Source organism: Mauremys mutica, chromosome 4, assembly GCF_020497125.1.
Source record: "Mauremys mutica isolate MM-2020 ecotype Southern chromosome 4, ASM2049712v1, whole genome shotgun sequence".
NCBI classification, from domain to species: Eukaryota; Metazoa; Chordata; order Testudines; family Geoemydidae; genus Mauremys; species Mauremys mutica.
The window spans coordinates 108,529,001-108,550,617 of record NC_059075.1 but is presented as its reverse complement, the minus strand read 5'-3'; the positions used below and the strand labels follow the sequence as shown (position 1 = coordinate 108,550,617).

The 21,617-nt window shown below is 48.4% G+C and overlaps 1 protein-coding gene across 1 annotated transcript; it reads left to right on the top strand.

Moving 5' to 3' along the window:
* Positions 1-7,960: 7,960 nt before the first annotated feature.
* LOC123369510 lies at positions 7,961-21,490 on the top strand. The gene is made up of 5 exons (XM_045015171.1): positions 7,961-7,978; positions 16,572-16,670; positions 18,667-18,756; positions 20,194-20,378; positions 20,631-21,490. Exons 2-5 carry the CDS (start codon positions 16,583-16,585, stop codon positions 21,486-21,488), a joined length of 1,221 nt encoding a protein of 406 aa, XP_044871106.1. The 5' UTR covers positions 7,961-7,978; positions 16,572-16,582; the 3' UTR covers positions 21,489-21,490.
* Positions 21,491-21,617: the final 127 nt, after the last annotated feature.

The window sequence follows — 21,617 nt, the reverse complement described above, 5'->3', positions numbered from 1 at the left end:
AACATAGTGCCATTTTTTTAAAAAAGGCTCCAGAGGCGATCATGGTGATTGCAGGCTGGAGGTCTAACTTCAGGGCCAGGCAAATTTGTTGAAACTATAGTGAAGAACAGAATTATCAGATACATAGATGAACACAATATGTTGGGGAAGAGTCAACATGGCTTTTGTAAAGGGAAATCATGCCTCACCAATCTATTAGAATTCTTTGAGGGAGTCAACAAGCATGTGCACAAGGGTGATCCAGTGGATATAGTGTAGAACTTTCAGAAAGTCTGATAGGGTCCCTCACCAAAGGTTCTTCAGCAAAATAAGCAGTCATGGGATAAGAGGGAAGGTACTGTAATCACAGATCCATGGTTAAAAGATAGGAAACAAAGGGTAGATAAATGGTCAGTTTTTACAGAGGAGAGAGGCAAATATCTTTGGGGGACTCCACTCTGTACTGGGACCAATGCTGTTCAACATATTCATAAATGATCTGGAAAAAGGGATGAACAGTGAGGTGTCAATGTTTGCACATGATACAAAAAGTTACTCAAGATAGTTAATTCCGGAGCTGTCTGTGAAGAGTTACAAAGCAATCTCACAAAACTGGGTGACTTGGCAACAAAATAGTGGATGAAGTTCAGTGTTGATAAGTGCAAGTAGTGCACCTTGAAAAACATAATCCCAGCTATACATACAAAATGATGGAGTTTAAATTAACTGTTACCACTGAAAAAAGAGATCTTGGAGTCATCGTGGATAGTTAAGAACATAAGAACATAAGAAAGGCCGTACCGGATCAGACCAAAGGTCCATCTAGCCCAGTATCTGTCTACCGACAGTGGCCAATGCCAGGTGCCCCAGAGGGAGTGAACCTAACAGGCAATGATCAAGTGATCTCTCTCCTCCCATCCATCTCCATCCTCTGACCAACAGAGGCTAGGGACACCATTCTTACCCATCCTGGCTAATAGCCATTTATGGACTTAGCCACCATGAATTTATCCAGTCCCCTTTTAAACATTGTTATAGTCCTAGCCTTCACAACCTCCTCAGGTAAGGAGTTCCACAAGTTGACTGTGCGCTGTGTGAAGAAGAACTTCCTTTTATTTTTTTTAAACCTGCTGCCTATTAATTTCATTTGGTGACCCCTAGTTCTTGTATTATGGGAATAAGTAAATAACTTTTCCTTATCCACTTTCTCAGCATCACTCATGATTTTATATACCTCTATCATATCCCCCCTTAGTCTTCTCTTTTCCAAGTTCTCTGAAAACATCTGCTCAATCTGCAGCAGTAGTCAAAAAAGCCAACAGAATGTTAGGGACCATTAGGAAAGGGATAGATAATAAGACAGAAAATATCATAATGCCCCTATATAAAATCCATGGCACACCCACACCTGTTATACTGTGTGCAGTTCTGGTTGCTCCTTCTCAAAAGAGGACATATTGGAATTGAAAAAAGTGCGTAGAAGGGCAAGAAATTGATTAGGGGTATGAAACAGCTTCCATATGAGGAGAGATTAAAAAGTCTGGGACTGTTCAGCTTAGAAAAGAGATGACTAATGGGGGGATATGATAGAGGTCTATTAGATCATGAATAGCATGCAGGAAGTGCTATTTACCCCTTTACATAACAAATGAACCAGAGGTCACCCAGTGAAATTAATAGGCAACAGGTTTAAAACAAACACAAGGAAGTACTTCTTTACACAATGCACAGTCAACCTGTGGAACTCCTTGACAGAGGATGTTGTGAAGGCCAAAAGTATAACTGGGTTCCAAAGAGAATTAGATAAGTTTGTGGAGGATAGGTCCATCAATAGCTATTAGCCAAGATGGCAAATGATGTAACCCCATGCTCTTGATGTCCCTAAACCTCTAACTGCCAGAAGCTGGGACTGGATGACAGGGAATGGACAATGTGGTAATTGCTCAGTTCAGTCCCTCAGAAGCATCTAGCATCTGCCACTGTCGGAAGACAGGATACTGGGCTAGATGGACCATTGGTCTGACTCACTATGGCCATTCTTATACAGGGAGGAGAGAGGGTTCTCTATACAAGGTAAACCCAAGACGGGGGAACTGAGCCATTTAACTGTGAGAGAAGAATTCAGTATCATCTCTGGCAAGTCAAACCACCTACCCTTTAGTTTTTAATGCACTTTTGAAGGATTTTTTTCTTCCTCTGTATTTTGATGCTGTTTTCCACGTGGCTTTGAGAACCTCGCAGTGCATTGTCCTTATGTTCTGGCTAGGTTCTTTTTGCTCCTGCCTGTTGCTGCTTGGAACATGGCTCAGGGAGCTCATCTTCTTCTGATTTCTTCCCCCTGAACATAAAGAAAAGGTCTCGTGCTGTGATGGAAGGATCCACCTGCCTGAATGAAGCCATGGTGGATGGTATCTTGGTAATGGGAGGGAGGATGGCCTTGTGGTGCTAGGCGCCGACTTCCCCTCTTTTCTGTGGGTGCTCGACCCCCCCCGACCCCTTCTCTGCTCCCACTCCACCCCTTTCATGAGGCCCGCCCCTGCCCCGCCTCTTCCCACCCCTTACCTGCCCCCATTCCAAAGTTCCTGCCCCAACTCTGCCCCTCCCTTCCCCTATTCCAACTCCTTCCTCAGATCCCCGCCCCGGCCCCGCCTCTTCCCTGCCTCCTCCCCTGAGTGCACCACATTCCCACTCCTCTCCTGCCTCCCAGACCATGCAAACAGCTGTTTGGTCGCCACCGAGTGGGAAGCGCTGGGAGGTAGATGGAGGAGCAGGGACGCAGTACGCTCAGGGGAGGGGCTGAGGGCGGGGAGCTTGGCTGCTGGTGAGTGCAGAGCACCCACTAATTTTTCCCCGTGGGTGCTCCAGCCCGGAGTACCCACAGAGAGGGTGCCTATGCTTGTGGTTAAAGTAGCCACTTGGTACTAAGAAGGGCTGAGTTCTTATCCTGCCTTGGCCTTAGACCCTCTGTATGACCTTGGGTTAGTCATTTGATTTCTCTGTGCCTCAGTTCCCCATCTGTAAAACAGGAATGTTAATCCTTCCTTTCTAACAATCAAAAATATGTCTCTAGTACTTGGAGATTCCCCAGACAGAAGACAATACACTACACTCCTACTGTTACTCTTAGTTAAATGGTAGGGAAGGAAATGTTCTTCTCCAGCTTTTAAAAAGGCACCTCAAACTCTCTAATCACTCTCTCTGGCCAATTTCTAAGGTCTCTGTCCCTGTGATATCTACCTGCCATTGTATATTAGTGCTAAACCATGCAGTCACAGAGTCAAAGTAACATAGACTTAAACTACATAAAAACAGCTCTCTTGAGAGGAGTCTTTGAAATTCTGATGAACAGATGGATGCTCAACCAATGTGCCACTTTGCTAGTTGCATGTCACACACCCACTGGTCACAGACTTTTTTTTACTATGAGCTCAACCCTGGAGAAATTCAAGCAGCTTGAGAGCTCTCTGGAGTCCCAGCCTGCAAGCTACACATGAGACAGTGTTAGGAAACAGATGGTGTTCTCCAGGGGAGTAACACATCCCATCTCTGACCTCTGCAATGGAACAGGCTTTACTACACAAGGAGAGAAATCGGCATCGCTCAGTCTTTCAGGGCTAATCCGTCCCAGGGCAAAGTGGGGCAGTGTAAGAGCTCCATTTGCCTAAATCAGGGGTAGGCAACCTAGGGCATGTGTGCCAAAGGTGGCACGTGAGCTGATTTTCAGTGGCACTCATTTTAAAAACCTTATTTACTTTACATACAACAATAGTTTAGTTATATATTATAGACTTATAGAAAGGGTCCTTCTAAAAACGTTGAAATGTATGACTGGCACGCGAAACCTTAAATGAGATTGAATAAATGAAGACTTGTCACAGCACTTCTGAAAGGTTGCCGACCCCTGGCCTAAATCCTAACTTGTACCCAGCTGCCCAATAGCTTCTATAGGCCTCATGACAACCAGGGAATACACAATGTGTAGAACTCCTCCTGGGCCTGCCTGGGGCTCTTGCAGGGGGTGAATATATGTGTGTTGGGGGAGGGTTACCGAGCTGTCTCTGCACACGGCAGGAAGGGCCTCCTACAGGAGGGAGTAGTAACTGAGGGAGGGAGAATGCAGGGCAATCCCTGAACTTTATCCTGGAATTACTGGGGATTTTTCCATTGATATCACTGAGAACAGGATCAGGCCTGTGAAGAGAAGACCAGCAGATTGCACAGAGCTCACTGGATGAACAGAGCCAAAGTGACAGGTGGAAGGTGTTGGTGTCCCTAGGCCTAAGTGAACCAAAGTTGTGACTCTAGGCCTGAGTAAACCAAAGTTCTTCCATGCTGTGAACTTTAACCAGCCTAAGATGCTAATAAACAGCAAGCAAAATGTGTAACTGTCAGCTTTCTTAGCTTGCAGCTGCAGTATAGCTCGAAACAGCAAAAAGCGGCAGTAAGATGAGGGAAAAGGGGGAGGAAAGTCTGCATGCGTCTGTGCTGTGAAGGCCATAGATAAACATGCGAATGAGAACAGTTCTAACAAGCTACATTATAGTGTTAAATGTAACTGTTGCAAGGGGGAGGGAGGAAGGGGGAAAAACCAGGGGGGTATAAATGCTGGGACCCCGCCTGCGTGCGGGTGTGCAGCATTTGAGATGGCTTTTTCTCCCTGGCACCTTATTTGAGCTCAAATAAACTTGGTTTGCTTCTCCACCCTGGTGTGTTAATTAGTGCGACGCACACCGGGCAACGAACCCCGCTGTTGCCCCTCTTCGGGCCCTTTGGGCCAGCAACAAAGGTAATTCAGTTAGTTAATATGGGCCACACAAATGCAATCAAACAAGGCAGTTATGGTTCCCCCTGTGTCTAAAGTGCCTCAGAAGGATTGGTGCAAGGTTCCTGAGCTCTGACTCCAGTACAGCTATCCCCTTTGGGGAGAGAGAGAGAGTCAAATAATTTGAAAATGCTAGAAAACTGTGATGTTCTCCATAGGATTTAAAGCAGGGTTAAGGGTCTGAGCTATGACTGTTCAGGTCTAAGGGAAATATTCCTTCAAGAAATCTCTGTGTTAATCTCACTGAAACACCTGCACTGAGAAATTAGCTGAATGCTAAACTCAATGGGGAATTGCTACACAGAAATCACAGGGTGCTAAATCATCTGAAAAACGAACACACCCGAGAAACACTGATCAGTAAGGATACGATTCTGTCATGGAGGTCATGGATTCTGTGACTTTCCGGGACCTCTGACTGTGACTTCTTCTGGGACAGGGCTGGAGCAGCTGTCAGCCCTGGGTCGTCAGAGCAGGGCTGAAGCGGCAGCTGAGGTCGGGTCAGCACCTCTGGGGCTGAAGTAGCAGTGGTCAGCCCCTGAAGCAGGAGCAGTGGCAGGGCTGAAGCAGCTGCCGGCGGTCAGCCCTGCTGCTGCCAGAGCAGAAGCAGCAGTCCCCGGGCTGCTGGAACAGCGGTCAGCCCTGGGCCCGCCGGAGCAGCAGCTGGACAGAATCTTATCCTTACGCATAAGAAATATAAGCTCTTTTGGGCAGGGAGGATCTTTTTGTCTTGTGTTTGTACAGCACCTAGCACAGTGGGGCCCTGGTTCATGGCTGGGGCTCCCAGGCACTACCATAACACAGATAATAAATATTCCCGGTATTTGAAATCATTGATGCTTGCACCAAGCTGCGAGCAGTTCATAGCCTGGAGAGTGAAATTTTAGAGCTAACAGCTGCAAGGGACTCTTCTAATGCATTAGTGAGCCAAGTACAGTACAGAGAGTTGCTGTATAAATGTGCATTACACTGTTCTGCCATTGCACCTCCGTTATCTATTGCTGTTCCAGTCCCCCTCCCCCCCAAGTTCTGTCAATACCACTCAGTCCCAGATTGCAGCAGCCAGTTATTCCAGCCCTGGCCTTCTCTTTAATAGAATCCGCATGTCGTGCCAGACTCTGTGGTTTTTGCAAAGTGACCTAACCTCCATTAGGGACGTGGACGAGACCAAATCCTTCCATTTGTTCCTCAACTAGATTTGATGCTGTCTCCCTGCAAGTTAAAAGCTGATACCTAATGCACTGACCCACTGTGTCATCCCTGTGGGAGCTGTCAGGTTCTAACCCCTAATGACCTCTTTAGCCCTATCACAAACCTGTTTCATGAGAGCCTTAGGTAAATGAGAGCAGATAATGGAGACCACAGTGTATTCTGCCCCCCCGCCCCCAGTGACTCCCATTCCAGTGAGTTCTATTCTCAAAATCATGGGTGAGACTGTTTTCTCTCTCCTTCATCCTCCATCCTGGCCCTTGTTTTTTCTATTTCTCAGCTTGGAAGTCACCAGCCCTAGCCCTATGCTTATCCCATAAATGGTCACAGTGAAAGCAAAATCCCCTTCTCTCTCCCTCCTGCCTTTTTGTATTTTAGACTCTCCTCAGTAGGTGGATTTTGCTGTCAGATGGAGAGTGGAGGAGAGTGTGGGAGCAGGTGGGGCTCACTCTGGTAGGCTGGCGGTGCCTGCGCTCATGGCAGGGTGATGTCTACTGGGGGCATCTGTAAAGCAGACACCCCCCTTCCATAGCTCTTAGCTATGGGTGGGATTGGAGAGAGCTGCCAGAAAGAATCAAAGTAGGAACTCTCTAGATGAGGAAGGAACAGTAATGGAGGGTCAGCAGGGGTCTCTCTGAATATATGTACCCCCCACTTTGTTATAGAGTTGTCTCTGGTATAACAACTTCATTTAGAGGCAAGGCTCCTGGGGCTCCATTAAACCCTGTTAAAAGCTTCTCACTATGTCTTCACTTGCTTTGCTTGTAATGCGCCCACCCAGCATGCCGAGCTGGTGAGAATACTGTTCTAAAGAGAGGGAGGCTGCAGGTCTGCTTGCAAAGCAACCCCTACTGGGGCTCAGAGCGCAGGAGCTGTCTCCCCTCTGCAGAGCTGGAAGAGGGGAAGGGCCCCAGCCAGAAAGTACAGGGCTGAGGGCAAGATGTCAAAGCAAGGTCCTCTTTGTAGTCCCACCCAAACTGTCCTCCCCTCCCCACTACCCTGCCTCCTTCCCCTGTGGGTTCACTTCCCCATTAGACTGATTTCCCTCCTCTCCCAACATATGCATTCTGAAGCTTTTATTTCAGCGCCAGCCAGAGATCAGACTCACTCACTGTTGCTCAAATTACCCTTTGCACCCCCTGATGAGCTACCCACTCCCACCCATGCTGGGACCCAGACGCATGAGTGCATTCATGCAGGTACCACGGCAAACAGTCAGCCAGACACATTCGTTGGCTCCTGATTCTCATTTCCTAATTCCTGTGCTTGGGGGACAGGTGGGCATAGCAAAGGTGGCATTCATCTATCTTGGAGCTGCTTGTATTCTGGAGAAACAGAGGGGAGCTGGAGTGTAGGGCACTCCAGCCACACCCTAGACCTGCCCCCGGTACTAGAGACTGGTAGAAAGACTTTGTCTATGTCAGCATTAGTAGAGCCCAGACCTGGGCCCACTGACTGCAGTGGGGCTTTGCTGCTGTAAATCCAGAGGCACTGAGAGTGGATTCCAACCCTTACTCTGTAAAAAGTAAAGTTTGCTGTAACCTGCTCTGCACGTTCCTTCCCTCCCCTGCCATCTGCAGCTGAGCCATCCTAGGGGGACTTATTGCTCATAGATCGTGAGACACTGGGAACTGTCTTTTCTCAGTTATACCACGCCACCCTCTTTCCAGCAAGGAGCCTGTGAAGCACTCAGCTGCCTCTCTGGATCCTAGGCTGTGACGCGTGGCTCCATCGAGAGAGCAGTATCCAGGATACCCAGAACCAGCAGAGCCAGCCAATCGCAGCCTCTGAGAAGCCAGTTCCACAGAGGAGCAGACCCTTCATAACTGATTGAGCCATGCCTGTTCGTTTCACGGAAACCAGTGGCACTGAAGTTAACCGAGAGTGTTAAGAGGAAGAGACAGAACAGCTGAGTGCCAGTTGCTGGTGATGCTGTGTAGCACTGCTTGATTTACAAGGACACATCAGGTAAGTAATTCTGTAAACTTTGTTTCAGCAGCTCTTGCTCGGTGAAAAGGAGAAACACCGGTAGGATCCATCTCTGTACTTTATGGCCCTGGCTGCTGTAGTATCTGAATGCCTCATAGTTAGGGCTGCAGGTCTGTCATGATGCAGAAAAAGTAATTGCTATCAGCAGCTGTATTAGCAATGTAAGCAGAGTAGCATTTCAAAATACTGATCTCAGTGAGAACGACTGAATGTGCTAATGTATTGTGGGTTGGCAAGAGAAAGCTGCTGGAATTCTGCAATGTTCTGATCTAATACTTCTTTACAAGGGAGAATTTGATCTGGTGTGAGATGGCAAGAGGTTCTGGGCTTTGTTCAGGAAGGGACACTTTGACCACTACTAGCCCCAAGGGAAAACTTGATCACTGCTCAGCTAGACACTGCTTGATATTCTTAGAACTGTACAGAGAAATATTCCTTGGAACTAAGGGAAATGACTAGCTGCAGATTTCATTAGAACAGGACTCTGGAGAGCAAATTATGAAAGATGCATCTTCAGTTTGGAGTTCATGAGAGATGGAAGTGCTCAGCACCTTGTCAGGATTTGACCCTGACTGAGAGAAGATGGTGAGGGCATCCCAAAGTTCTATGGCTAAATGTTGAAACTGGCTGTACAATCCCTGTGTGCTAGCTACAAATTATACCTTGGTACTTTGAGCTCAGCAGAACAGTATTTGCTTTCAGTTGTACAGACAGCTGCATTGTACATGCATATTGATTTGACATTTATTAAAGCACCCTGAGTGTGATCAGTTTTGCAAGGAAACATTATTATCCTTTCCAAAAATTTAAATACCTGATGGGCTTATGGAAAGCCAAGAGGACATTGGAATAGGGCAGACAGGCTCTTCTACAAGCTGTAATGGTCTGGGTAACAAAGGCAGTCAGGAGTGGCTTAAAGTAAGATTCTGGCCTTATGTCAGGAGAAGGATGGACCCACCTGGAAGACAGAGCAGTAGTACAGTGTGCAGATGTTTGCTGCAGGCTGGCACCCGTTGGGATGGGGATGGACTGCCTCAGTTGGGAGGAAGATCAAGGATGCTGGATTGGGAGGAAGATAAGTCTTCTGGGGGGCTGGAAGGAGCAGTCTGTCCCTGTAGAAGGAGGCCAGGAGATGGTACTGGGAGGGAGATATGGTTAGGGGCAGGGCCGGCTCAGGTTTTTTTGCCACCCCAAGCAGCGGGGAAAAAAAAAAAAGCCGCGATCAGCAGCACTTCGATGGCAGCGGCGGCGGGTTCTTCTCTCCCAGAGAGACTGAGGGACCCGCCGCCGAAGACCCGGATGTGCTGCCCCTTCCCATTGGCCACCCGAAGGACCTTCATCGTTTGCTGGTGTCTGGAGCCGGCCCTGGTTAGGGGAAGCAAAGCCCATTTGGCCAAGCTGCAAAATGTGAACCTGGATTTAGAACACTGTAAAGTTTGGGGTGTTTGGATCCCAAGGTAGGGAGTGGGAACAGGCTCAGCCCATTGGAGAGAGAGGGATAACTTGCAAAAGTGCTCTCTGCTTCTGGCACTGGATTTCCAACGCCATCATAGGCCTGGATTTTGTGCATCTGGAGTTTTGGTGCGAACGTGTCTCTAGCCACCCTAGTGACAGTTGTGAGACTCCTTTCGCCCCATACAGACTGATTTCGCCGGGGCTGGAAGCCTAGGGGGTTATGGAAACAAGGCTGTGTTGGCATTGGAGAGTTTAGCATGTGAAATTGCCTAATGTCTTAGACCAGGGGTTCTCAAACTTCACTGCACCGCAACCCCCTTCTGACAACAAAAATTACTACATGACCGCAGGAGGGGGAGGCCAGAGCTAAAGCCCCACTGCCTGAGGTTGGTGGAGGTGGGGGTCAAAGCCAAAGGCCAAGGGCTTCAGCTCCAGGCGGGGGGCCTGTAACCTGAGCTCTGCCACCCAAGGCTGAAGCCAGCCCTGGCAACCCACTTTGGGTCCTGACCCACAGTTTGAGAACCACTGTCTTAGACGCTATGACATACAATTTCAAAAAGATATGCCTCCTCCATGGGACTTGCATATTCTGCTGGCGTTGGTCACACACAATGCTGGGCTGTCTCACGTGGACGCCTGTGAAACAAAGGAGCCAGTCCTAGTGGAACTTGCATCTCCATGCTGAAGACTCCTGCCATGTGACAGCACAGAATCAGAGAGGTGTCATGCAGTCATGTCCCATGCTATAGGAGGCTTCAGCATGCTGTACTGTGAGAAGTTAAAGAAAGCCACATTCACTGATATTTAAATTTCCCCTGAGCACAGGCAGGCTTCCAGGGCTGAATCTAAAAATCTTTCATTCAGTTTACACTTGGACAAATCTCCCACAGACTTCAGCATCACTCAGGATCTGGCTATTTCTAGACATGATAGCAGATGGACTGTTAATAACTGCAGTCCAGTTAATTTTACCTCTGTTCCACATGAGAAACCTCCGTTGAATTATAAAATGGTAGGTTATTTAGAGGATTCATAGATTCCAAGGCCAGAAGGGACCATTTTGACTATCTAGTCTGACGTCTTATATAACAGAGGCCATAGAACATCCCCAAAAATAATTCCTAGAGCAGATCTTTTAGAAGAACATCAAATTGTGATTTTAAAATGGTCAGAGATGGAGAATCTGCCACAACCCTTGGAAAGATGTTCCAATAATAGGCTAAGAAACAGGGTGCTCTTTGTGAGGTCCCTTCAGCTGTGGAATTCACTCCCTCCCTGATCTGAAATTGTCCTAGGCCTGGTTTACACTACAGAGTTAGCTTGAAGGAAGCCGCCTTAAGTCGACTTGTTAATGTCTACACTTCCGGGTCCTTTACGCTGACCTAAGTCACCTCTAATGTCGACTTCTGTAATCCACCTCTCCGAGAGGTGCAGCACTTAATTCAATTTTCATGGGTTGACTGCGAGGTAGTGTAGATGCAGCATTGTGTAATTCGACTTAATTGGCCTCCAGGTGGTATCCCACAATGCTCATCTGTGACCGCTCTGGAGATCATTCTCAACTGTGCTGCACTGCAGCCAGGTACACAGGAAACAGCCCCTCCCCAGCTAAACGCCAGGAATTTTTGATTTCCCATTTCCTGTTTGATCAGCATTGGGCACATGCCAGCTTGAGCACAGCTGATCATGGAGACTACACGCCTCAAATGCGCCCCAGCCTGGTCTGCACAGGAGGTGGTGGATCTCATCGCTGTGTGGGGAGAAGAGTCTGTGCAGGCAGAGCTCCAATCCAGCAGAAGAAATGCTGACATCTAAAGATCGTTTGTGGAATGGGGAAGAAGGGCTACACAAGGGACACACAGCAGTGCCATGTGAAAATAAAAGAACTTCGCCAAGCGTACCAGAAGGCAAGGGAGGCGAACAGTCATTCTGGTGCTGAACCCCACACATGCCTGTTCTACAACGAGCTGCATGCAATTCTCGGGGGTGACACTACCAGTACCCGCACAAGCAACGTAGACACCCCATAGTCTAGGGACAACAAGGAGGATGATATGGTGGATGAGGAAGAGGAGGAGGAGGAAAATGGGAGACAGGCGAGTGGTGGATCCATTCGCCCTGAGAGCCAGGAAATATTTTTAACCCTGGAGCCCTGTGGGTCGCAGGACATCACGGTGGCTGACCATGATGCTGGGGAAGGCACCTCTGGTGAGTATACAGTTACAATCAAAGTCCAGTTAAACAGACCCCAGTTCCTAAAGATGCGCGTGTCATGAACCTTTCCTGACCATCCTACATTGATGTTGGTGAAACACCCTCTGTGATCCACCAGCACTTGCAACACCATTGAAAAGTATCCTTTTCGGTTTATGTACTCTTTGGCAAGGTGGTCTGGTACCAAAATGGGGATATGCGTGCCATCTATTGCCTCACCACAATTAGGGAACCCCATCGCAGCAAAACCATCCAATATGTCCTGCATATTTCCCAGACTCACTACCCTTCGTAGCAGAAGTTGATTAATGGCCCTGCATACTTGGAGCACAGCAACTCCCACCGTTGATTTAACTACTCCAAATTGATTCCCCATTGACCGGTAACTATCTGATGTTGCAAGCTTCCAAATAGCGATCACCACTCGCTTCTCCATCATCAGAGCAGCTCTCATTTTTGTGTTGCTGAACCGCAGGGCAGGGGAAAGCTCTGCACAAAGTTCCTGGAAGGTGGCCTTTGGCATTCAAAAGTTCTGCAGCCACTGCTTGTCATCCCATACCTGCAAAATGATGTGGTCCCACCAGTCAGTGCTTGTTTCACGGGACCAGAAACGGCGCTCAATAGAGTGCAGCTGCTCTGTGACTGCCAGCAGCAACTGTGAATTGTTTTCAATGGCTTACAGCAGGGCTGCTTGCAGGACATCACTATGTTCCATGCGGACCCTACTTCGGCTCTGGAAATACTGCAGGAGAAGGCGCAAGGTGTTTGAGATGCTCACAGCAAGAGTGCACAACTGAGCAGCCTCCATGCTTCTGGGGTTATGGCATATGTGCGGCGGTTTTAAGGCGCGAAAACCACTGGGTTGTTTGCCATTGATATGAGGGAGGGAGGACAGTGCATCATGGGATGCCAATGCAATGTTCCCTTTCTCTCTTGCGACAATGTTTTGGTCCCATAAGGCATTGCAGAAACTTCCCAAAACACACTGCGGCAAGTTGCACTTTGGGATACATACCCACAATGCACTGCTTTGTGCATCAGTACAGGCACTGCTAGTGAGGACACACTCCATCAAGACAATGAGCCTGGTGTGGCCACGCACAATTGACTTAATTAATTCAGAGGCTCGAGGTCGAATTAGATAAAGTCAACTTAATTTTGTAGTGTAGACAAGCCTTTATTTTGACACCATCAGGGCATACCGCTAGGCTCAAACTGAGAGAGACTGGGAGAGCTAGCAGGAAGCCATAAAGATTGGATCTATGTTCTTGGCTACTGTCTTATGATTCATTTTAATTGGTTGGAGGGGGGTACCTAGAGAAGCTTGTTTATTGAACTGTATTTTTAAAATGTGCCATGGAGCATCTAGAGCAAAGGCTGGAATGTGTGTGTTTATACAATTTAGGAGAATGTTCCCTTTCTTTGCAGGAGTTCTTATCCTATCCTTGCCACAGGCTAGAGAAGTGAGCCCAGGATCGGGAGTCAGGAACTCACAAATTCTAATAGTCTATGCCTGTGCAAAGTGGCTGTTAAGCGTCACCAGAACAGCCTGCCATTCTGTCCTTTCTTTGCACAGGTGTTAATTCGTACATAAAGTGCAAGGCAGTGGAGAACTGGGGCCTGGGAGTGTAGAAATATTGTGTGTGTATGTAGAGGTTTTGTGAGAAACAAATCAAGGATTGTTATTCAGTTATAAGTGCATGCTAGAGTGTTCCACTACTTACAATGAGTCACATATTTATTTTATTATTTTGAGTTAATTATGTGTATGGAAATACTTACTGGGGTAGAAGAATGAAATTAATAAAGTGTACAAGTAAACTGATAATACATGTGGGAACCCTGGGCAACAGGGCCTGATATGGTGTTGCCAACTCCCATGATTTTTATCACAAGTCTTGTGATATTTCCTGTTGTTTTTTTAAACCCCAACACCTGGTGCTGAAAACCTCAGCTTTGTTTAAAAAAGAAAAAAAATTTGTGGCCTTCATGTTTGTGGAGGAAAACCTGGACAGTGTGAATTGAATGTAACCTAGAGGTTGAGAAACCAAAAGAAAAAGAATCCAAAATGTATTTGTTTAAAATCTCATGATTTTTAAGCCAATGGTTTAGGGGGGTCTGACTCACGTGTTTTGACGGACTGGGGCCGGCAAAACTGCATGAGCAAAAGAGCAAACTTGTCTGCATCATAAGTACTTATTAACCAGTGTTGTGAACTGTAATGATTTTATGGTGACTTTCATGATGTTGGGTGTTTTTTTCTCTTTTTTTCTTTAAAGCCTCAGCTCCTGGACTTATGTGATTAGGTGAAAATCTGAGCTTTAATTAAAAAAAATAAATAAGAACTAAGTTTCTATCCCTGATGGTTGCAGAGAAGGTTAAACATAAAACCTAATGGCTCCTAAAACAGAAGGCAAATACCCACCCATGATTTTCTTTTTAAACCTCATGATTTTAAGTGACCTCATGGATTGGCATGGGGGATCTGGCTCATGACTGTGTTGCTTGGGGTTGGCAGGGCTGTGGTAGTAAGAGTTCCCATGTGGTGCGGAGTGGCTAGAGCCAGGGCCGGCTCCAGGCACCAGCCCAGCAAGCAGGTGTTTGGGGCGGCCAATGGAGAGCGGTGGCACGTCCGGCTCTTCAGCGGCAATTTGGCGGCAGGTCCCTCAGTCCCTCTCCGAGCATAGGACCAGCCGCCGAATTGCCGCAGAAGACTGAAGCGGCGGCGGTAAAGCTGATCGCGATCGCTTTTTTTTCTTCTTTTTTTTGTTTTGTTTGCTGCTTGGGGCGGCAAAAACCCTGGAGCCAGCCCTGGCTAGAGCACTGGCCAGTCTCTTCAATGAGAGTAGGGTAACCCCATGTTCTCATATTATCAGGGCCACCCACGATCCTGGTATTAGGGGCTTTGTCTTATATATGCAACTATACCCCCTCTCCTGGGGGAAAAAAAAAGTGTCCTGATTGCTGTTAGGTCACCCTATGAGAGAGTGGCAGTGCAACAGCTCCCAGGAGCGAAGGCAAAGCAAAATAGGCCAGGGCAGGGGTGAGAAGGAAGGGGCCGCCCCCTGCGACCCAGCCCGGAGGGAGGGAGCCCAAGTGAGGCAGGGCTGGGAGCCAGGGCAGCCTCTCTCAGAGCAGGGGAGGGAGAGGGACCTGCTTTGTTCCAAAGACTACATCTCCCAGCTGCCCCGGCACGGCCGCCCCTTCTCTCCGGGGAGCGTCCCTTGCATTTGCAGATCAGCCGCGGCTGCAGCCCAGGCTCTGCGCGCCCCAGTGGGCTCAGCCCCCGGGTAAAACTTCTCGGGGGAGTTCTTCAGAGTTGCTCCAGCACCAGGGAGAACTTCCTGAAGCGGCCAAGTGGTGCTTGGGGAAACTCCAGCGGGGGCTGGGCTGGCTACCGTCCGGGGAGTGGGGCAGCGAATGTGTTAGGTGGGGTGAGACTTGGTGGGGGGGCCGGGCCAGCCTGGGCTGGAGTTGAGGGTTTTGTCTGCAGTGTGTATGTGTGTGTGGGCGGGGGCTCCGGTGGATGTTCCCTGCCTGGCCTGGGGCGGGGGAGGTCTCTGCACTGTGGGGTCGGGAGGGAGGGAGGCATTAGGCTGGGAGCTGGGTGTGTGCGTCTTTGTGCTGAAGCTGGGGGAGGGGAATGGAGGAGGTGTCTCTCCTCTGTACCTCGTTTCAGTCCTGCCTTTCCGGGGGGACAGCAGCTCTCAGCAGGGTTCAACTGCCTCATCCTTCCCTGCTGCCTTGGGCTCCCCCCCCCCCCGCCCAGCTGTGTTCTGGGGGTGCCTGTGGTCTTGCAGGTGTGAGTTCCACTCTCAAGGCAGGCACTGAATTCTGGTTTCTGTGAGTGTGTTTGTCTTCCTGGTTAGTTCCTTGGCACCTGCTGGCTCCTGGTACCAACACTCCTCCAGCCCAGGGCTTGCTGCTCTTTCCCTTTCCAAAGTTTGGAATGGCACTAGGCTTTTGGATGCTCCCAAAGCCCCAGGGTATTTCTGGCTTCTGCTTTTGGCTTTTTGTTGTTGTTAGTTTTGGATCAGTCTCTTAAAAGTTAAGACACTTGTACAGACCCTGCAGTGCAATGCGTTAGAACTGCCGCCTCCCTCTTTCCCCTTCCCTTATCACTGTCTGTTGGTCTCCCTTTGCTTTCTCATGATAGTAGCCATTGTCCTGCTTGGGGTTCTAGCGAGAGGGAAAACCTCTTTCTCTCTCCCAAAATCATCTGGGAGGATGAATGCTACAGGTGACAACATTACATTAGACATGTGGGATGTTTTTCACTCTTAAGGATTTTCTTCTAATTGAACCTCCTAGCAGATGACAAGTAACTAAACCAAAACCCATGCATCCTCCTCTCTTGCCTTCTGGTCCTTGGCTTTGGGTTACATTTAATGGGATGGATTGGGCCCAGTAATGAAACATATAACTAGCCTTGGACAACAGTGTTGGTTCACCATCCTGACTAAATGCCAGATCCATAATTATTAAATGTTAGGGGAGATGCTGCTGACTCTGTTGTCCAACACCATGCTGAATGTTAAGTTATCTATGTATGTGCAGCTACTCAGATTTCTTTCAAATGGGAAGCAGAGCTTTCTCACCATGTAGAAGAAAAGGCATCTCTAGTTTTAAAAGCTTGTATGTTTCAGATCTGAGCTCATTTTGTATATGGCTCCAAATTTTGCAAACATCCTGAAATTTGAGGGCATGGCTGCAGCTGGGATTTGATTCAGGCTCTATCTCCATTTTACATACACATTTAAGTGATCTTATCAGAAAGAGAGAGCCAGTTGTTGTGTGAATTGGCAGTCTCATTCTTCTGTCGCCCAGCAGGCCAGCTCTCCCAATGTAAAAGGTGAGCAGTTGTGTTTGTAGGTTTTGATTTCTTGTTTTTTCCCTGTTGCAGGCCTGAGGACAATGGAGTCGGTGGAGAAATGGCACAAGGATTTCATAGCCTTCAAGCTTCTGGACAAAAAATGTAACTCAAAGAGGAATGGGGTTACAGGTGAGTGAGAGAAGGGGAAATAGGATGTGGGCCCAGACTTGCGCAACAGGAGTCCCTGAAGGGAAGGGTGTAACAACTGCAGCAACATCCATCTCAGTTGGTTTCGAATGCTGTGATGTATATTTCAAAGCCTGCTGTATCCCCTTCATGCCACCACCTCCAAAGAAGGCTTGTGGCCTAGTGGTTAGGGTGGGACACGGAAATCAGAACTCCTAGATTCTAGTCCCAGTTCTAGTAATTACTCAAGTGAATGCCCAAAGTCATACCCTAACGTCTCTATGCCTCAACTTCTCCATCTGCAAAATGGCAGTTACTGATCTACCTCACCAGGGTATTGGGAGGCTTAACCAGCCTTTGGGAGGTGCTCTTGCCATCTACAGTCCTTACAAAAATGATATGATAAAAGCTTTTAAGCCAAAAAATTCAAATTAGGGAGCCTAAAGTGACCACCCCTCCCTCCCCCCCAAACCCAAGCATATGGTCCCTGGCACCAGTTTAACTAAAGGTGTGTTTCAAAACCAACTTAGTTAAACTGCTGCAAACCCCTGTGTGGACACTCTTATTTTAGTTTAAGGTAAACTGAAATAAGCTTGTAGTCTCTTAGGGTACGTCCAGACTACCCGCCGTATTGGTGGGTAGCGATCGATTTATCGGGGATATATCGATCCACGGAACGTGCTCCTCCGGAACTCCACCAGAGTGAGCGGTGGTAGCGGAGTCGACGGGGGAGCCACGGCCGTCGATCCCGCGCCGTGAGGATGGGAGGTAAGTCGAAATAAGATGCATCGACTTCCTATAGCTGAAGTTGCGTATCTTACATCGACACCCCTCCACCCCCAGTGTAGACCAGGCCTAACAAACAAAGTTATGTGGAACTGTTGAGCAAATTCTTAAGCATGTGCTTAACTTTAAGTACTTGAAATCAACAGGATTTGCCCGTAGTGAAGTGTACCACATACAGAAGTGTTTGCAGAATCCTGGCCTAAGAATGCCCATGTATGGGGTTTGCACCAGTTAAGCAAAAGTAGCATAAGTTTGTGGGTAGACAAGGCCTTGCCTATCCAATTTATAAGAGGTACTGAGTACTCAGTGCTCTCGCTGAAGCCAGCAAGAACTGCAAGTGCTCAGTGCTTATGAAAATTAGGTCATTTTTATGCAAGTGCCTCTGTTTGGCTTTCGGGCCCTTGCTTCTGGCTCCCCAATTAGAATGTTTTGGCTTTTGATACAGCTGTATGGGTGAGGGGAGAGCTCTTCTCTAAGGCTGCCCATCACTTGCCATACCCAAGTGCAACAGGGTAACACGTCATGTCTGATGTATGGTGATCAGCTGCTGTTTTGAGGCACCATAATACTAGAAACAAGGGGATCTATCATGGATGGAGTGGAAGCCGAAGCATCACACCTGCCGGCCTCAGGAAAGGTGTGAAGATCGTCTGAAAATAGTGTTTGTGTTGTCCGATTCTGAAGTTAGCTGGAAACCGGCGACAACTTAAATGTGTGCTTTAGGGAGGGACTCTGTAATAAGCATGTTATTCCGGAGAAGCTGGTTCTAGGACGTTGTGGAGTAAATTCAGTATAAACCTGATTATTTTAAGATCTCTGGCATGGGAGGTGGATGGGTTTCAGCTAATTGAAGAATTGGCCCAATGATCTCTGTTGCCTGCACTGTGTCTTCTACGCCTTGATCAGAGTGGAAGCAGGTTGCCAGGCCAGTGGTACTTGGAAGCATCTGCGCTCTGGATTTGTGGTTTGTACAGCACAGCGAGGAGTTGTTGGCCAGCAGAACATTACCCTGTATATGTGGCAGAGCCGGGGCTGTACTGTATCTATTTAGATGGTGCTGAGTCATAGGCCGTGGCAGGATGCTTGTGAGCAGTTGCTGTCTGTCCTGTGGGTCTATACTTGGAAATACTCTAAATAAAGTGGGGTTTTGTCCTGATACATCAGGTCACTCGCTATGCCCTTGCTAATATGCATGTCCCTCTCAATTTTCCAGGCTTGATTGTAAAGCACCTTCAGAAAACCTTGAAGATGCCCAGCTCCTTGCAGCTCTCCTCCTCGGTGGCTCTCTCCCAGCACTGCACAGGTGGGTGTAGGCGTATGAGATGTTCCAAGCGGCTGCCTATTTTTAAACCTGGCTTTTACACAGCTCCTGAGGAAATGTGGAGAGCAGCAAAACAAATATTGAGGAGCAACTGGTTAGCAGAGAAGTTCCTGGCCTTGGGGTTTTATGTGGCGTGCAGCTAGGCTATTGCTCCCTTCTTAAAGATGTATAGAGGGTTCCAGACAAATAGCCCTGCTGTTATTTCTTAGTGGCTTAATGACCCAGAAAGCTTTATGTCAGTGATTCAGGGGTGGGAGGCAGGAACGGGCTTTAAAATGTTAATCATTTAAGCCTACTGGGATCTAAATCTGTGCATCCTGCATGTTCTGTTCAGACGCTTGCCTCTTTCATTTGTAAGCTCTTTGGGGCAGAGACTGCCTCTGACACACTCACACACCCCTCTCGGTGTGAGTACAGTTTGGGGAATACATGGTCAGTGCTTGTTAAAGTCCATGGTCTTGGATTGGAAAAGCTAACTGTTAACCTGTTGGAGCGAGGTTTTTGGGAGTGCTTTCTGCTGAACTCTGTAGTTGAAGAGTATGTAATTATATCTCAACTTCTTACCGTGGTAAGTTCTGAGCACAGGGCTGGGTGCTAGAAACATATGGCTTCTAGTCCTGGCTCTGATTAGAACATCTGGTAGGTGGGAGGCTGACATTCAGAGGGTTCTGTTACTCAGGTTCCACACTCCCTAACCAGCTGTGCATTAGCATAATTAGAGCTACATGCAGTAGGGTGGGTTGGGGCTTCTTCTCTCCCTCCTGTAGCCTATCCTCCCTTCATTCCCCCTGCTATCTATGTGCTCTATATGGGGGGGAGAGTGAAACTGATCTGTCAGCTTGAGCATTTGGTGGGATGGGGTAGTAAGTGTGGCACAAAGTTCTGGCTCATTGAGCTTTTCTGTGGCTTGCGTGACAAGTCCTTTCACCTCTTGGCCTCCATTTCCTCTTCTCCTTTAAAACTTGCCTTATAGGGATGTGAGGATTGATTCGCGCTAGTGGTTTTACAGATACGTGGTACTGCACAGTAAAGCTACTAAGCACTAGCCTCTGTGTAAATAAGGGTTGTCAGGAGCAATCGAGTCTGTAATGAAAAGCTCTGGAAACAAATGGATCCTAGCTCAATATTTCATTGTTTCGCCTTCCAAAAAGTGGGAACACCGCAAGCACGCTGACAAATGGACTGAAAGGTTTCACTGTAGCTTCTGAGTCCCTCTGAATCTCCAGCTAAAATGCTCTTCCCATAATTGGTTCAAGCTCTTCTCTCAATGAATCTCATTATTCCTGCAGCAACAGCAGAACATTAAAGGGAATGTTGAGGAAAGGCTTATTAAGATGCACAGAGCCCTGTCTCTCTACAAGGCAGGTCTTTGTGATGAAAGCACTTTCTGTGCATGGGTCGCTTTCTCTATCCTTGCAGGCTCCTGTCCAAACTTGATGATGAATAGGAATGAAGCGCTCAATCGAAAGCCTGACAATGTGTCCCCTGCATCCCAGCTGCCCACTAGGAAACATCGAACGCTCTGCTTTTTGCTCTCATCGGATGGGGATGGCCACTCTGATGGCCTGGTGTCCCAGGGGTGGCGGAGGAGTCTGCAGGCTCAGGTGAGGAGTGATTTGGGTGTGGTTGTGGCATGTGCTCTGTCTGATACAAGGGTAACTGGCTAGTTAGATGTCTGGGCATAGACATTTTTGAGGCTTTTAAGGCCTCCAGTATAATCTGCTCCTGTGGCAGTTTGATATCTTGGCTGCTTGGCTGGGCCTACTGCCGTCTCTGGCCCCTCTGCTGCTCCAGCTGCCCGTGAAGGTCTGAGAGACCAGGGTACCAGCAGTCTAACCAGTCTCTTTGTCTTGCAGATGGAGCAGGCTCACAGTGGTGGAACTGCCAGCAGCACAGGGTCTCTGGAGCGAGCGTCCCTTTTCTGTGCCTCTAGATCCAATTCTTCCTCTAGTTCTACCTTGTCCAATCCAGTGGGTCCACTCACCAAAGCCAAATCCTCCAGCCGGTTCTCCCTGTTCTCTCCGCCATCTTGGAACAGCAGCACCGAGCTGGATCCCAACCCTCTGTCCTGCTCCAGCTCCAAGAAGTCCCACAACTACAGCCAGAGGGGGAGTGCGAAGCCTGAGGAACCCAGCGACCCAAAGCCAGGAGGACCGGAATACTTCAACTTCTCAGAGCCCGTCATTGCCAGGGTGATGGACTGCATCTACCTGGGGAACCTCAACGCGGCCTACTGCGGGAGGGTGCTGTGCAGAAACAACATCGACAGCATCATCGACATGAGCAGCCTGCCCAGCAACTGCAGCCTGAGTGTCATTCCATGCACATGCAGCCGAGGAGGGCTCCGGCACAGCTGGTCCCGCCTCAAGGTGGACATCCAGGGCCCCCTGAATGGGAAATGTCCTGCCCTGAGGGAGCCTTGCTTCTGGGACATCAATGAGTGCATTGAAGCCTCTTTGGAGAAAAGAAAGCGGGTTCTCATCCACTGTCTGGATGGCTATTCCCTGGCCCCTACCTGTGTTATCCAGTACCTGATGGTGAAGCATAACATGAGGCTGATGGCAGCTTATGAGTTTGTGAGGGCCAGGTACCCGCTGAACATCCGTGAATGCCATCGGGATATGCTGGTGGGCCTGGAGAGGTCTCTGCAGCCTGGAGATGTGGACATGGAGCGCCTGAAGCATTCCATGTCCCGGAAGGTAGCATGGACTTAAAAGGACAATGTGGCGAGGGACAGAGTGCTGTAACTGCTCGGGGGTACTAGCCCTGAAGTGGAACCCGAGGCAGCCAAAAAAAAAAATAGCCTTCATCTCCCTTAATGTGGTGACTGTAGCTGTTCCATA